General features: G+C 41.9%; 2 protein-coding genes across 3 annotated transcripts in view; one reads left to right on the top strand and one right to left on the bottom strand.

Moving 5' to 3' along the window:
• Positions 1 to 68: 68 nt before the first annotated feature.
• On the top strand, positions 69 to 8,296 carry KIF20A (kinesin family member 20A). Its single transcript, XM_088522529.1, has 18 exons — positions 69 to 240; positions 712 to 801; positions 889 to 1,008; positions 1,375 to 1,513; positions 1,611 to 1,798; positions 1,884 to 2,028; positions 2,724 to 2,924; positions 3,190 to 3,301; positions 3,401 to 3,472; positions 4,060 to 4,203; positions 4,285 to 4,450; positions 4,708 to 4,869; positions 5,559 to 5,698; positions 5,799 to 5,901; positions 6,291 to 6,498; positions 6,846 to 6,937; positions 7,168 to 7,305; positions 7,396 to 8,296. Exons 1-18 carry the CDS (start codon positions 82 to 84, stop codon positions 7,657 to 7,659), a joined length of 2,643 nt encoding a protein of 880 aa, XP_088378655.1. The 5' UTR covers positions 69 to 81; the 3' UTR covers positions 7,660 to 8,296.
• Positions 7,853 to 15,795, bottom strand: part of SFXN1 (sideroflexin 1) — a 21,754-nt gene continuing 13,811 nt past the window's right edge. The window contains exons 9-11 of one of the 2 annotated variants that reach the window (XM_088522530.1): positions 10,111 to 10,160; positions 9,393 to 9,440; positions 7,853 to 8,099 (exon numbers count right to left, since the gene is read on the bottom strand). In XM_088522530.1, the coding sequence (XP_088378656.1) occupies positions 8,003 to 8,099; positions 9,393 to 9,440; positions 10,111 to 10,160 (195 nt within the window). In that variant the 3' untranslated portion in view covers positions 7,853 to 8,002. Of the gene's footprint in view, positions 8,100 to 9,392; positions 9,441 to 10,110; positions 10,161 to 13,485; positions 13,724 to 15,795 lie in introns of those variants that run through there. The other variant, XM_088522532.1, reaches the window with a different exon arrangement.

Here is a 15,795-nt window from a genome sequence, read left to right as displayed (position 1 = left end):
CTCCTGAAGGGCTCCTGGAGGCTGCTGCAGCGCTGCCCCCTTCTTACTCTGCCCTTCTTTTCAGGAGTGCTGAGAGACGCCATGGCCCAGGTGCTCCTCTCCCCAGGGCTGTTCTCTGATGAGGAACCTGCAGCCTCCCCTGTTCTCGAATCTACTGCAACAGGGTTTGGGGCTGATGTGCGCAAGGACCTGCTGTCCGAGTTCTCTGCCATCTCTCCAGACCTTGGGAGCTCCCAGCAGGTGAGGCTGGAGCTCTTTTCCCACACCCAGGATGGTGTCTTGGTTGCTGCAAAAAGGTGCTGTGATCCAGGGCTGACTCCAACTTTGGAGTTGAGCAGAACAAAATCTTGCCTTTAGTGAAGATCCCGTTCCCTCCCCACGCTCTCCCTTGGGGATGTCCTCTGTTGTGAACAATGTGCTCTGAAGGCCACAACCAGAAGTGTCCCTTGGTAGGATGCTTGACCGGGGGCCAGTTTTGGTGTCAGGTCTTTGGGCTGTTGGTCTGATTCACTAGATACTTAGGCCTTTTGAGGCACCCCAACATTTTCTCTGCAAGTTTTCTGGTGTTGCTGGAGCTCTAGAGATTACTGAGCAGTGGTCAGGGCAGCCACATGTGATCTGTGCTGTGGTTCCCATTAGGATTCTGAGTCTGATGTACAATGGTCTTGGGTCCTCTCTAGCTAACGCATCTAACCTGTGCTGACTTTGCAGGCTGCAGCTGAAGACAGTAATGGGAAAGTAAAAGTGTATCTCAGAGTTCGGCCCCTGCAGTCTACAGAGCTGGAAAAGGGGGAAGATCAGGTAAGACACTGAACTAATTAGACTAAGAGCTCGTTGAAGGAGCTATCCTTTCGCCATTGAGGTGATGGTATTTAACTGGTCTTTCAGGGCTGCGTCTGCATTGAGAACTCGGAGACCCTGCTTCTAAAAGCCCCCAAGGACTCCTTCACCATGAAGAACACTGAACGTGGGGTGGGACACGCAGTGCATAAATTCACTTTCACCCAGGTAAGTAGCTGGGGCAAACAATTTACCTGGAATTTTTCTGAGCTTAAACTGCCATTACAGATAGAAAAGCTGAGTAGTTAATGATCAGTGATACCAGTGTGGGTTATGCTGTTCTCTTGTGCAACCTTTTACTGCCTTTTTGTTTTTAAGAGTCTCAACCTTTTTTGGTAGCAAATGACAAACTTATTTTGCTCATGAAGTGATCTGCTTGCTTTTTTTAAGCACTTAGCCTGGAGTGATTGCTGGGTCTAGGTTCATGGCGTGGGGGAAGCAGAGGGGACAGTAGTAGTGTGTAGTATCACTTGAACAAGTGGCAGTCAGAAAAGATCCATGTGAAACTAGGTATTTTCCTTGTCTTGTTCCCAGATCTTTGGGCCAGATGTGGGGCAGAAGTTGTTCTTTGATGCTACAATGAAGCAGGTGGTAAAGGATGTACTGAATGGGCAGAATTGGCTGGTTTACACCTATGGCATCACCAATTCAGGGAAGACTCACACTATTCAGGGTAAGAAGAATACTAGATGTTAGTGGCATGTTAAGGGAGTTGTCTGCTTGTATATGTGTGCTGAGTTCTCAGCCTGCTGTGGTTGCTACTGCTTCAGGTACCATCAAAGATGGTGGGATTCTGCCTCGGGCCTTAGCAGTCATCTTCAATAGCGTGGGGGACCAACTGTATCAAGCCATGGATCTGAAACCTTCACTCTCCAGCGAGGTGATGTGGCTGGACAGCCGGCAGGCTCGGCACGAAGAGACCAGGAAACAGACCTTGCTGCGGGGGGGTCTGTGGGAGGTGAGCATGCTCCTCCTAGCTCACTTATGTTAACAGAAAAGTGATGGTGCTAATACTGCAGACTCATGGTCTTTGCTTCTTTCAGGAGGAGCTATTAACACCACTGAAGAGGAGTCACAGTGCTGAATCCCAGCTTCAAGCCACCACAAGTGGCAGCTTTGACAGTGGAGTTGCTGGGCTCTCTTCATCTAGCCAATTTACCAGCCATTCAGACCTCAGCCAGACAGAAGGTGCAGGTGGCAGCCTATGCTTGAACTGTTGCTTTTAACTGGGGGCTGGGGGAAGAAAGGAATGCTTATTTGGTGTGTAAGGAAGGGAAGATTCTATGTTCTCAAGAATTTTGTAGGAGAGCCATGAGGATCTCTGTGCTGAAGAACTGTGCATGTGTCATTAGTTTAGGAAGAGCTGACAATGTTTTAATAACAAAGCCTTGTGAAATGGAAAAATTAGTTGAAGCTTGACTCATTTATAGATAAGCTGATAGATAAGATGCCCATCTGCAGCATGCTATGCAGATAGGTGGATAGTAGGGTTCCTAAGGTGACAGGCTGCCTTGAGCACTTGTACCTAGACTGTTAAACCTAGGGGCTATTAGCTCATTGGATGTCCAGAAAGAGTCATCAAGGTAACCAGGACTATAACTTAGTCCAGGAGGGGCTTCTGTTTATGATACCCTGTACTTCTATAGTGGAGATCAAGCATATAGAAAGTCCTTATACAGCAAGGGGGATGCTGCTAAAGGGAAGCTTAGAATGACTGCCTGGGTATAGGCATTAGAGGATGCCTGAGTTGGAACAGGGGACTATAGAATAGATTTGAGCCTGGGGTAGTTCTGCTGAGGAAAGATACCTCAGCCTCTAGTGAAGCTATTCAGCTTAAACTTGTGAAAGAAGCAATCCTGCATTTTCCTCTTATTCTTCCCCAGAACTGGGTCCTCGCTGGGCTGACCTGGACCGTATTTCACTCGCTACCACAGCAGATGTGCAGTTCTCTATCTGGGTCTCCTTCTTTGAGATTTACAATGAGTTAATCTACGACTTGTTAGAACCAACTCCACCGGGCCAGAACCACAAGAGGCAGACACTGCGGCTTTGTGAAGACCAGACTGGTAACCCCTATGTGAAAGGTACATTTGCCTGAAAAATATTGAGGGATTTAGATGCTAGAAGTGGGCCTGGGTGCATCATACTTGGGGGACTCCATGGACTGAGTTGGTGGCTTAGCAGGAATGTGTTGGGGAGGATGTGCTGTGACCCCTTAGGTTTCTGATGTCTAGGTAGGGTGAAATGAGGTTTTTAATGATAAGGAAATGCAACAGTGCAGTTGGGACTGTGAACTATTTCTCTGCTAGTCTCCTCAATGACTTGTCCAATGCATGTCTGCTTTTCCAGATCTAAATTGGATCAATGTCCGTAATGCTGATGAGGCCTGGAAGCTCCTGAAACTGGGTCGGAAAAAACAAAGTTTTGCTAGTACCCACATGAACCAGAACTCCAGTCGCAGGTCTGGGGAGGGAACAGTGTGTTTAGACTTACTCATACAATTCTGAGGAGATTTTACAGGCTGTATTTCCATCTTCAAATATCTGTGTCTGTCTTACAGTCACAGCGTCTTCTCTATTCGGATTCTGCACTTGCAAGGAGGTGGCAGTGAAGTTGTTTCCAAAATCAGCGAGTGAGTCTTCTGCCCTTTAGGATTGTGTTTTCCCTACTGTGTACTCATTTTTTTTATTTCTCTGCTGTGGTTATGGATTTGGCATGGAAATATCCTGAGGTGGGTATAATTAAGTGCCTGGAAGGAACAAATGTTCCCATTATAAGTGCTGGAACTGACAGTGGGAAGGAGTTTGAGGAGTGCTGCCAAGTACAACTTGGTAGTTTTCAGGCTCCATCAATTAGGGTGAATGTGGGTAACTTTGTGCTTGTACTGGAACTGGTTTGATTGCTGCTGGTGCCTGTTCTTGGGAAGCAGTTATGTGGAAATGAGTTGACCCAGTACCTGAAAAAGTCTCTGTCCTGAAGATGGACAGATGATCTTCAAACTTGGCACCACTAAGCTATTACACTATCACCTGGTAGAGTCCTACAATTTAGATAACCTACTGCTGCATGCTAAGATCTGTACTGCAAAAGTGCTCCTGCACTTCTAAGGAAGCTGGAAGAGAGTGAACAGGATAAGATAATCACAGGGTGTCTGACCTCTAAACCTGGGCAGGACATGGCAAACCCAGAGGGTCATATTATCTCCTGCCTCTTCTTCAGGCTATCACTGTGTGACCTTGCGGGATCAGAGCGCTGCAAGGACCAGAAAAGTGGGGACCGAATGAAAGAGGCAAATAACATCAACACCTCCCTGCACACGCTGGGCCGCTGCATTGCTGCCCTCCGCCAGAACCAGCAGTCCAAGTCAGTATTGAAGACATCACGGGAGGATGTGTGGGAAGCTGTTGTGCTTTTCCACAGGCTCACTCTTGTCTCTCCCCACAGACTGAAGCAGACTGTGGTTCCCTTCCGGGACAGCAAGCTAACCCGAGTGTTCCAGGGGTTCTTCACTGGACGTGGACGCTCTTGCATGATTGTCAACATTAACCAGTGTGCATCTACATATGATGAGACTTTGTATGTAGCCAAGTTTTCCGCCATTGCCAGTCAGGTGAGTTGTACATCTCAGGATCATGGAATACTTGGGATACTTCTTACTTCTGTGGGAATGGGGCAATTTGCATCACAAGGGAGGGCGGGGAAGCTTGCAAGTCCTCCCCTGCTTCTTCAGTGAATTATTGGCTCTTCAGTATTTCCAAGTTCTGCTAAAATTAGAGGCTTGACAAACTGCAGAAAAGCACCACAGTTCAGGACTGCATGACTTTTGGGTTTTGTGCACTTGAAGTAATTGTAGCCTTTTTCCTTCAGCTTATCCAGGCACCTCCCACAAAGGTAGGACTTCCAACCATACAGTCAATTATCAAAGAGCACAGCAGGCGAACCAGCCAGGGGCCAGAGGCAGTGGCAAAACAAGTGGAATTGGAAGATGACAGTGAGGATGAAACGGAGATCACCATGTATGAGAAGGAGGTGGGTAGTGGTATGTTTTATATCCTTTATAGGTGACTTGGCTTTGATCTGGGAGGTGGAGCTGAAGCCCAGTAAAAATAGAGACAACAGAGAACCCCGGAAGGATGTGGGAAACTTAGACCAAGAAACTGGGAATCCATGAAAACATTCAACAATTGGTCAAAATCTGAAGCACAGGCTTAATTTGGAAGCACTTTGTCATCTGTAGAATAGGGATAGTAAGAGCTCAGTTGCAGATCATACTCTGTGCTACACAAGGGAAATCTAGAGATTGGAAATCAAAACAGATGCTTTTCTAGAAAAGATGCTTTTTTTCTTATACTTGGCATGGGCAGCTGGACTTCTTGAAAGATTAAGAGATGGAGGAGATGCAGATTAGATGAAGAAATGGAAGTTGAAAGATTAGTAGACCTGCATTGCAATGTGCCAAGGTGGCAAAAGCCAGTGCTGTCCTGAGCAGCGCAGGAAGAGAAAATTGTTCTAGAGACACATCCATCTGGAGTGCAGTGTTTAGGCAGTCACACTGGAAAGGAATTCAGAGCAAGGCTGGCAGCTTCTCTTTACAAGTGACTGGAAGCACCTTAAACCTAGATTCTTTCAGTCTGGGAGCCAAGATCAGCAAGGATTTTTTTCTAGGCTTTATTTCTGTTGTGCAGTGTGGGCAAAGCAGCTTTGTGTCCTTACTGCAGGACTTGTTGCGTATAGTGGATGCGGCACGAGAGCTGCTGGTGCAAGAACGGCAGGAGAAGCTGCAACTAGAAATGCGCCTCCGTGAAGAGATCTGCAATGAGATGCTGGAGCACCTGCAACAGAAAGAGCAGTGGTGCAGGTACAGCTTACTCTGATCACCCTCAGGCAGGTGAACTGTGATAGAGGGGAGATGAAAAGCAGCCAGATCTGATGCCTGTAGCTATTTGCTCTCTCTGTAGCCAACACGTGGATGCCCAGAAGGAGTTGCTAGAGGAACTGTATGAAGATAAACTGAACAACCTGAAGGAGGCACTTACTGACTATTACCAAGAGAAGATCCAGGTTTGTTCAGGGCAATGGAATGACATCAGGAAGTGGTAGTGGGTTTGGGAAGGGAGGCAAGATGTTTGAATCCAGGTAGCTGATTATCATGTGAACTGAGAGCAACGGTTTTGCTTCTGTATGCTTATAGTATTCCTTGATAGCCAAGAGATGTGGATCAAGCTACTGCTTTATATAGTTCACCAGCCTTTCTGTGTTTTGGCTCTTAGTTTGCAAGCTAATGTATCCCCATTCCAATTCCTCTATTTGCTCAACATAAACTATTTTCCTGTGTGAAATGCATGATTTAAGAAAATCTGGAAGAAATGGACACAAAGTTACTGAAGCTTCAATGAGAAAAAGCTGTGTTAAGAAATCTTTGTTCTTTATAAACAATTTTGCTTTCTTAGGTCCGTGATGAGAAGATAGAGGAGCTCCAAGCTGCTCTGCAGGAGGAAAAACAAAAACTGGAGAACCTGCATACTAAGGCAATGGGCTCAGAACAAGGACTGCGTAGATCAAAGCGAGTGGCTGCCTCAGGCACTCTGCAACGGGAACTGCTTGAAACTAAAGCCAAACTAGAGCAGTGTCAGACAGAGCTGAATACAGCAACAGCAGGTAATGAAGTGGTGCTGCACTAGCTCCGAACAATGTTTGAGGTCTCCCTGCAGAAGGTTATAGAGTACAGTATTTTGTACTAGATTTGGATATCCTGAAACCACTATTTTGAGTGGTGAGAGAAGACAGGAATAGGGTGCAAGATGGCATTGTTCTTGTTTACCTGGTAATCACAGAACCTAGAAAGTCCCTTTGCTTAACTGAAGGAAGATGAGAGCCATGTCTGCACAAGTTCAAAGCTTTGCGCAGTTTGCCTGTGGCATCTTTTCTCAAAGAGCTGAATGAACTTGAGGGAAAAATGAAGCCTTATGAATGTGATGTAGCTTGCTGCTTTTGTGTCTTCCCAGAGCTACGCAAATACCAGAAATTAGTGGAGCCACCTCCCTCTGCCAAACCTATTACAATGGATGTAGACAGGAAGCTGGAGGAAGGACAAAAGGTAAATTCACTATTGTGTTATGGAAAGGAACTCTTGCAGGGGAGAGCAGTTTAGAGTATTTGTAGCTGTTGACTGCATGATTTTAAAAGAATGGTTAAAGGCAAGTTATCTGCTCAAAACAGACCTTTACCAGATGTTTGGAAGGTGCTGCTACCAGTGATACCACTGAATTTTACAAAGATAAGATCTCTTCAAAGCTAAATGTTATGTTCAATCTCTCCTTGCTATAGAATGTCAGATTGCTGCGGTCGGAACTGCAGAAACTTGGGGAGTCTCTGCAGTCTGCAGAGAGGGCGTGCTGCCACAGTACGAGCGCAGGGAAGCTCCGAGAGGCCCTCTGCACTTGTGATGACATTCTGGCCAGACAGGTAATGTCTTGTTGGGGCTTGCAGGGGATTTCAACTAAGGCACTTTGCCAAAATCAGCAGGTAAACCTAAGTAATATCCTGCCTTCTCAGGACCAAACACTGGCAGAACTGCAGAACAACATGATGCTGGTAAAATTAGACCTGAGGAAGAAAGCAGCTTGTATTGCTGAACAGTACCACACTGTGCAGAAGCTCCAGGCTCCTCCAACATCTACCTTAAAGAAACGGTTCTGTGCCAACAGGGAAAACCTCCAACCAACTCCTGGTAAAAAGCCCTTTCTGCACAACCTTCTATCACGTTCAGCTACCCGTCCTGCTGGCAGAGGGTGGCAACTTCGTTCAGTTGCTCTATGACTTTTACCAAAGAGATCTCTGCCCCACTATTATCGGAACAGGTGGCAAATCCAATATAATAGCATCTGTTTTTCTTTGTGCGCTTGTTTTTTTATTATCATAGCTGCTTGAGAGCTTATGTAAACGTTTGTATATGTATAGTTAAACTTTTTAATCAAAACCAAAGTGGACAAATGAGGTTTGTAACAAACACTAAAATGAGGAAAGGTCTTTAAATATAAAATAATGTGCATGATCAAAGTTGTTTAACAAAAGTACAGGCTAAGTGAGTTCTCTTCAACTATATTGGCACATAACTCAGTTCACAGGATCCTCTGTGAAAGATATTTCTGCCTTCCTTGAATTATAATCCTTTATTAAAGTATACACGTTCTAATTCGGGGCTGCTCTCTCGGATCTTGGCTTGCAGTTCTGGCTCCAAGCGTGCTACAGCCATGGAACTAAGCAAAAGAAACAGTAACATTGTTATATATAACAAGCACTTGACTCAAAGATGATGCATCTGGTTCAACTTACTGTTTGTGGGCTTGTGTGTTTCCTTTTCTGTGAACAAGTTCTGCTCACAGATTGAGGTGAAGGATCTGTCAAATGACAGCAGGATGTTCTATTGATTCAAACAGCTGAACTGCTACTGTCATGAGGTTTGGAATCTAGTCACTTAAGGTCATTCATGGCAATAGTAGATTCCTTTTCTAAAAGTTTGTTTTCTTTCACTATGTATATGCTTATTTAACTTACTGCATGACTCTTATTCAGTTGAATAAAGATTTTTTTATAAGACTCATCTCCCAGAAAAGGGAATTTGGCTGCCAGATAATATAAACACTTGCAATTTCCTAAGTACAATCTGCACTCTAATTTTCTTATGAAACTTATAAAGCACATGTAATTCTTGATTTTAACCAGGCTCTCAAGTTCATGGAGACTTGTATTAAAACGGCCCCTTGCCTACTCTTCACTGATTTGGTTCCACCTTGCATCATGTGGCTGCTAAAATTAAGTACAAGATGCCAAATGCAACCCCAAAGTAATGCAAGAGGGACAGTTCAAATTATACTACACAGTGCAAATGAGGGTCCTAATGAATGTAACTCTAATTGTAGATAACCCCTTCAAACTTCACTAGGGCTTTAAGGTATAAAGAATACTATTCCTGTGACAACTTTAGTCCTGAGATAGTGTTTCATTGATGAAAAATTCTTACTTGGGTAAGGTTAATCAGGTTATAAATAAGCATGCATACTCAAGTGCTGTTTTCTCTAACAACTGGGAGTTCTCCATTGAAAATTAAATGCAAACAGATTGCCTTTAAAAGGAACTTAATGGACAGCACTGTGTTGCCTGGGCTATGTTAGCCTCTTTAGGAATCACTGCTGTGATTCCTAACTTGTCAAGTTCAAATTCTTTTTCTGACCCTGCAACTCCCACCCTTCTCAGTCTGAAATGGCCTCTATAAACTATTCCCCTAAGCCTATCTTCTTGCTCACTACCCCTCTATAAATGCATCTCTGAAGCTGCTAGGCATTTACGAACAAACAAGCCCAATTCAGCTATGATGTATTGCTGATAAATAATACAGTTACTACTTTGCTGAATTTTCTCATGCTAATCACATTTGTTATGGGGGAAATGAGACTGTATGCTTGAGGAAGCATTATTTGTGTGTCTTTCTGCGGTACCTTGCATGCATCTGGAAGTGTTAACATTAAAGTAAGAACAAGAGGACTACATACCTTTTTTGAGGAAACAGGGCACAGCACAAGGGTGTTGCAAAGACGAGACTAGAGAAGATTAAAAAATGGTTTTACATGGTTTAAGATACTGAAAGAAAAATATAAACCCTTAAGCATGATTTCTTACCTAATTTGCTTTCTTTTATTTTTTTTAAGACAGTTTGGAAGTGTTGGGTGTAACCTTTATGTTTCACTGTGTAATATCTTATAGATTAATTTACCTACTACCCAGTAGAAATTCATCAATGTTGTGTTTACAAATGCATATAATGTCCTTTCACAGCACTTTACATAGGTGCACAGGACAACTTAAAATGCTAGAGAGACTCAAGCCCTCAAGGAGATTTGCTTCAAGAACTCCTCCAAACTACAGGATTAGGTTCTGGTAATCAGTGATCAAGAGAACAGCTCAAGCACCCTTCAAACTAAGCTTCTCCCTGCCTTTTCTTTGCCACTACCTTTCTCCCCCCTCTCTATTCTTCTTCTGGCAGATTCTTCATTACTAAATACTTGCTTTTTTAATATCATTATCAGTTACAAGTAAAGCAGCTGCTTTATCTCATCAACTTCTGAGTTCAATTGAGGAACAACTTCTGTGGTTTCTAGCCCTAATCTGCATAGGCTTTTTCTTTAGATACAAATATTTCCACTTCCTCCTTAAGAAAAACCTTGCAGGTACATTTTAAAAGAGCAGATGTGATTCAAAGAAATCACTCACCAGAAGCCAACTAATCCAACTTGAATGGGAGCACTCATCCATGGAAATCTCTGTAAAAAAACATATACAGTGAGTATGATATCTTTTCCCCTCTTTCCCACCTTCCTGGAAATTTCTTATGGTGTAAGGGACAGATTAGATCTAAAAGACTGTTGGATACAAAGAAGGCAAAATAGTTACTGAAACATCTTATACTTCAGCTCTAAGTTGAGAGCCTGCTCCAAATTCCTCTGAATGTAATAGAAAATGCCTAGGGATATCACTCCACACATATCCTAAGTGTCACTAAGAAAATGCCATAGGTAGTTGACTGTTTTCCTTGTGTCCTGATTGTGACTCGAGTGTGTTACCATTTCCTCTGTGAGTCCCCTATGCTCACAGAATTTATCAAGAGAGCCAAATTCTGGAGCAATACAGCCAGTACTGCAAGGTCTTGAGGACACAGCAAATTTGGTCTGAGACTCCCTGTGCAGAGGTAGCTCTGGCTCCTCTCTTCTCACTGTGACACTCAATGGTTCTAATTTACAGCTGGGGATTTCTGTGTGTGCAACAGCAGCTGCCATCCAAAAATAAAGGAGGGGTCCTGCTTCTCTTAGCCCTTTCTCTGTTCTCATGATTTGCTTTGTGAGCTACAGGGGTAAGTTCCTACATATCAGCCTAGTAATTCTAGTTCTGCAAGAACTTAGGTCCTTCCTTACTGAAATAGAAAATGGTGGAGAAAGTGGGGAAACAACACAGAACAACAGAATGCAGCCCCTAAGATACAGATGCTTATTTTTAGCATATCCTTCAATATTTTGATTTTTGTAGAACTCAACTAAGTGCCAAGGAATATAAGTTTTATTGTAGGTTTTTAATGATTTAGGAACCCCTCCTCCCCATTCAGTGTTAGAATTTTAGTTCAGATTAATTACTAATGAAATAAAACCAGACCTGTTTATATGAGACTGCTACTATGGGCTTTTGTTACAATAAAACAAGTGCCTTCAATAAGCAGGACACACACAGCTGCTGCTATAACAAAAAGTTGATTTTGAAGCAAAACTGCTACTGAGTCAAAATTATACATTATAGTGGGCAAGTACAAAGTTGATGCTTTGTGCAAGAAGCATTTCTCAAGCTGTAGAAGTTAAGAGAGAACTGGTGTATGAGAGAGAGATGGTCAATATTTAAAGGCAGAAATGGAGAAAAGAGGTTGATGCTGGTGCTACAAGTAGTATGAAAAGCATGGAAAACAAGCCTGAAATAAGCTCTCTCCAGAGCTTGAGACTGAAGAGGAAATGATGTAGAAGATTGTTCCTCTTTTTCTTGGAGGCAGTCTGTAATCCAGAAATGAGTGCAGGAAGAACTGTGCAATTCAGCAAAAACCTGCAACAGTAGATAACAAATGGGAAAAGATAACAATAGCAACAAGTTATAAAGAGTGAATTCAGCACTCCTCTGCTGTGCTGGCATCTGCTATGTCCATCTTAACCTGACTCTCGGCTGATAAAAGTTTACTGGAACAAAAAGTAAGCTTTTTATGTTGGGAGTGTTAAGGGCAAGAGATGATGCGACCTAGAGCAGAAGAACAGACAGCGTTAACCACACCGAAGTATGAGGGCCCAGCTCTTGCGGGGAGGCTGGCAGCTCTTATGTGTATTTGGGAAAAGAAAACAAATTGCACGCTGTGGAAGACTCCAATTCAAGGGGAGAACTAAGAGGAATACTAAGAAGTGTGAGCCGAGATGTTTACCAGAAAAGCCCCAAACTTGATTTTATAAATAAAAGGTGTGTTAGAGGGTATCATAATATTACCAAATAGTGGTTTCAAACCTTTAAGTTAGTTGATCATTAAATGGAAAGAATAGAGGTGCCCAGCAGTAGCTACAGCCTGTGACGCCTATTACATTTGTTGGAATATTTTATCCAACAATAAAGTTATATTACTTTTCAAGAGAGTTACCATACTACACTAATTAAGAAAGATGGTGAGGGAAAAAAAGATGATTGGGCAAAAAAGATCTAAAAGGGCAATATTAAGAATTGTGACTGCCCAGGGAATAATTCTGAAAAAAAAAAAGCAAGTCTCAAATGCAGACTGTACATCCCTACAAAGAGATAAAACAGAGAACGATATTTAGTGTGCTAGAGATCTATCACTTAACCTAGAAAGAAGACAGTTTCAAATGAATTAGGATTTAAGTTCCAGATGACTTCATGGAATCATTAGCAGTTAGTGCAAATGAAGAAAATGCAGAAATGAAAACTAAGCAAACAAAAGACACAAGGAAAACCAGAGATTTCCTAAATGCTTCTTTTCATTGTTAGACCTTAAAGCCTTCCAGCTCTCCCAGCTTAACTAGGTCTGCTTTCAAGAAGATGAATACATGAAATGACAGGTAAACTAGGAATGCAAGAAGGAATCCAAGGCGTAAGACATTCAAGACTGATAATTAAAAAAAAAGGTGGTCTGTTCCAGTATTTTAACTGTTTTGAATACACATTTTAGCTGCAGTTTAACAGAATCCAAGTGGCTTGTTTTATAGGATGCAAGAGGAAATTAGTAGAATTAACTTGAATGTCAACAAGGTATACAAAATAGGAAGAAAAAGAGTAGATGAAGCTGCAAGAGTGGTAATATAAATTAAAACTTCAGTGTCAATTGGAGTTTAAAGAAGTTTCTACAGAAGAAACATTATTTCTTTAGGAGAAAGGTTATATATCAAATCTATAAATCCTATGCTCACAATAATGTTGTTTATGGCTCCTTTCGCAGCAGCAGGTAACTCGTTTCTGTATGAAGCTACTCAAGTGTAAATCAACAGAGATAATGAATACAGGCATTAAACAGCCTCATCATCAGGAACCACTACAGTGCTTAATAACACAAAATGCATGCCAAAGCCACTGCTGAAATCTAGGAAATAAAAAACACATTTAGAACTTTCAAGTCAAGAAATAATTAGATTCTTTTAAAATCAGCAGCTATGTGTTCATGTGTTTGCATTTTGAAAATATTCTTGAACCATTTTCTAATTGTAACTATAGGGAATATTGTAATTCCCACCAATGTTTCCTCATGCAAAACAGTGTCAGAACACAGGGATGAACACTGCTACATAACCTGCTTTTACTCCAAACATCAGAGAATGACATCCAGCTACCTCTGAGATGTGCAGTCCAGAAGTATTTGTTTCTATCCCACTGCAGACTATCATTCTATTTTCTTATTTAGCAACCATTTGCTTATTTTCTGGCCTTCTTGTGTGTTGGTTAATGGGCTTTGGCAGGCATACAAAACTCTTTTCAGGAGTGATGATGTGCAAAGCAAAGGCTAAGAGAAATGAGTTAGTGAAGCGTTGTGTGGGTGGTGTCAGAGGACTGCAAATGGGATGGTGCTTCTGAAACCTCAAAAGAACATGCACAAGCTGCTTGTTAAAAATGCAGCTCATTCCTTAATGGTTTTAATACTAATCTATACCAAGTGTTACCACTGACTACCTGCAGAGCAGTGTTTCACCTGAACTCACAGGCTTTGAGGCTGAGGGGGAGGAACAGGTGAGCATAAACGGTCATGATGGTACCAAAGACCACTGAGTAGTCACTGAAGAAATCTCTCATTTTTGTTGATCTGAAAAATTCACAACACCCTTATATTGATTATACTGCATTAAAAAAAAATCCAATATTTGTCTCCAAACCCTGTGAAAACCTTCCACAAATATCATGTATTTGACAGCTGAGTTGATTAACATTTCTGACACCTCTCCCATGTCAAATCCATGTAAAACCATCTTTGCTCTAAATTTAAAAATATTTTGATATTGGAAAATATATATTGCTGTTTTGAGTAATTTATTTTCAGGAACATAACAATATCACAACCTGCTTAAAGAACAGGGTAGGACTCAAAAGACAATTATGCTATAGGACAGTACTACATTTGAATGCATTGCACTCACTTCTTTTAGGAGATGAGGCTTGTGCACCTTGCACCTCTGGGTGAAAGTCATCTCTTTTCCCGTTAAGATAAGAAGGCATAAGAAAGCTGAGAGGGTTTAGGGTTAGGGTTTAGGGTTAGGTTTGGGGATTAGGGCTAGCGTTAGGGTTGTGATTTAGGGTTAGGGTTAGGGTTTAGGGTTAGGTTAGGGTTAGGGTTTAGGGTTAGGGTTAGGGTAGGGGTTAGGCTTAGGGTTAGGTTAGGGTTAGGGATTAGGGTGAGGGTTAGGGCTTAGGGTTTAGGGTTAGGCTGTAGGGTTAGGGGTTAGGGTTTAGCGTTAGGGTTAGGGGTTAGTTTTAGGGTTAGGTTAGGGTTAGGGTTTGGTTAGGGTTGGGTTTAGGGTTAGGGTTAGGTTTAGGGTAGGGTTAGGCTAGGGTTAGGGTTAGGTTAGGGTTATGGTTTAGGGCTAGGGATAAGGTTAAGGTTAGTGTTAGAGGTTAGGATTAGGGTTAGGGTTTGGGTTTACGGTTAGGGTTTAGGATCAGGGTTAGGCGTTAGGGGTTAGGGATACGGGTTAGGGTTGGGGTTAGGGTTATGGTGCACAAGCTTCATCTCCTTGCACAAGCTTGTACTCTAAACCTCAAATGCTGCATTTCCTACTCCTAAATCATGAGAAATAGTGTCTCCTGTTAATAAAAGGGGAGAAAAACAAAGTGCTCAAAGAAAACTAGAGTTTTCAAAATTCAAAGACACTTGGCACTTCTTCCTAGTGTCTCATTTATATACTAAGACACAAGCATTTTCAAATGATGTAAAGCTAATTCAGCACAGGAAATATGAGAAGCAGAAATAATATATGAAATATAATTTAAATATTTAGTTTTAGGAAGTTTCATCTTAAACAAATGAACAGAACTAAACAATGTCCACAACCACTTTTCTAACGAAGGGTCTGGAAACTCACACTACACTTTTTTTTTTTTTTTTTCCTTCAACAGAAAGGAATTGAGCCCTTCTGGGCTACTAGTTCCAGCTTGTCTGATGTGTTTCAGGACAGGTAAGAGTTTGTCTGCAGCTAGGCAAGAAAGTAAAGCGAAGATGACACTCCCTTTACTAATAAATGAACCCAGTCCCTCAACTGACAATTGTTTTTCTCACTTTAGAGAACATAATAATGATAACAATAATAATATCTCATGCATATTCAGGGTATAATGTTGACTTAGTTGACACACTTACTAACACCAGGTTTTTGATAATGACTTCACACTATTTTAACATAAATGGAATGTAAGAAATATATCATCTTTACTGAAAAGTGCCTATTCAATGCCTACTCTGCACTTGCTTTTCCAGTAATTTTAAAGGATCACTTTTAAAAGATGTTTTTAGTTTCATTATTATTTCCAAATTCAAAGTGCTCCTACAGCAGATAAGCAATGCTTCCTTATTAATATTAATACCTGGGAGAGAAAAAAAAAAGTTTTTTCATCTGTTTGTAACCATATTTCAAGTCTTGAAACAAGAAAGTTTATTAACTAGGAGGAACTGGGCACTTTAAGAACAATCACTAGAATAACAAAAAATGTCAGGTTTCAAAAAGAAAAAAAAAAACAAAAAGGAAAAAAAAAAGCTAAGAACCCATCTGTGTCTGCCTGTGCAAGACGAGGAAAGCAGCCTCCTAGCTGCAAAGCAGACTTCACAGCCTTGTTGCTCTTATTGTCCAACTCCTCAGGTCGGCCCATTTTCATGGGGAGTGCTCT

This window comes from Tinamus guttatus, unplaced genomic scaffold (genome assembly GCF_059628265.1).
Source record: "Tinamus guttatus ecotype Peru unplaced genomic scaffold, ASM5962826v1 Tinamus_guttatus_pri_ptg000155l, whole genome shotgun sequence".
Classification (NCBI taxonomy): domain Eukaryota; kingdom Metazoa; phylum Chordata; class Aves; order Tinamiformes; family Tinamidae; genus Tinamus; species Tinamus guttatus.
The sequence above is the reverse complement of the archived record's forward strand: the minus strand, read 5'-3'. Positions and strand labels throughout refer to the sequence as shown.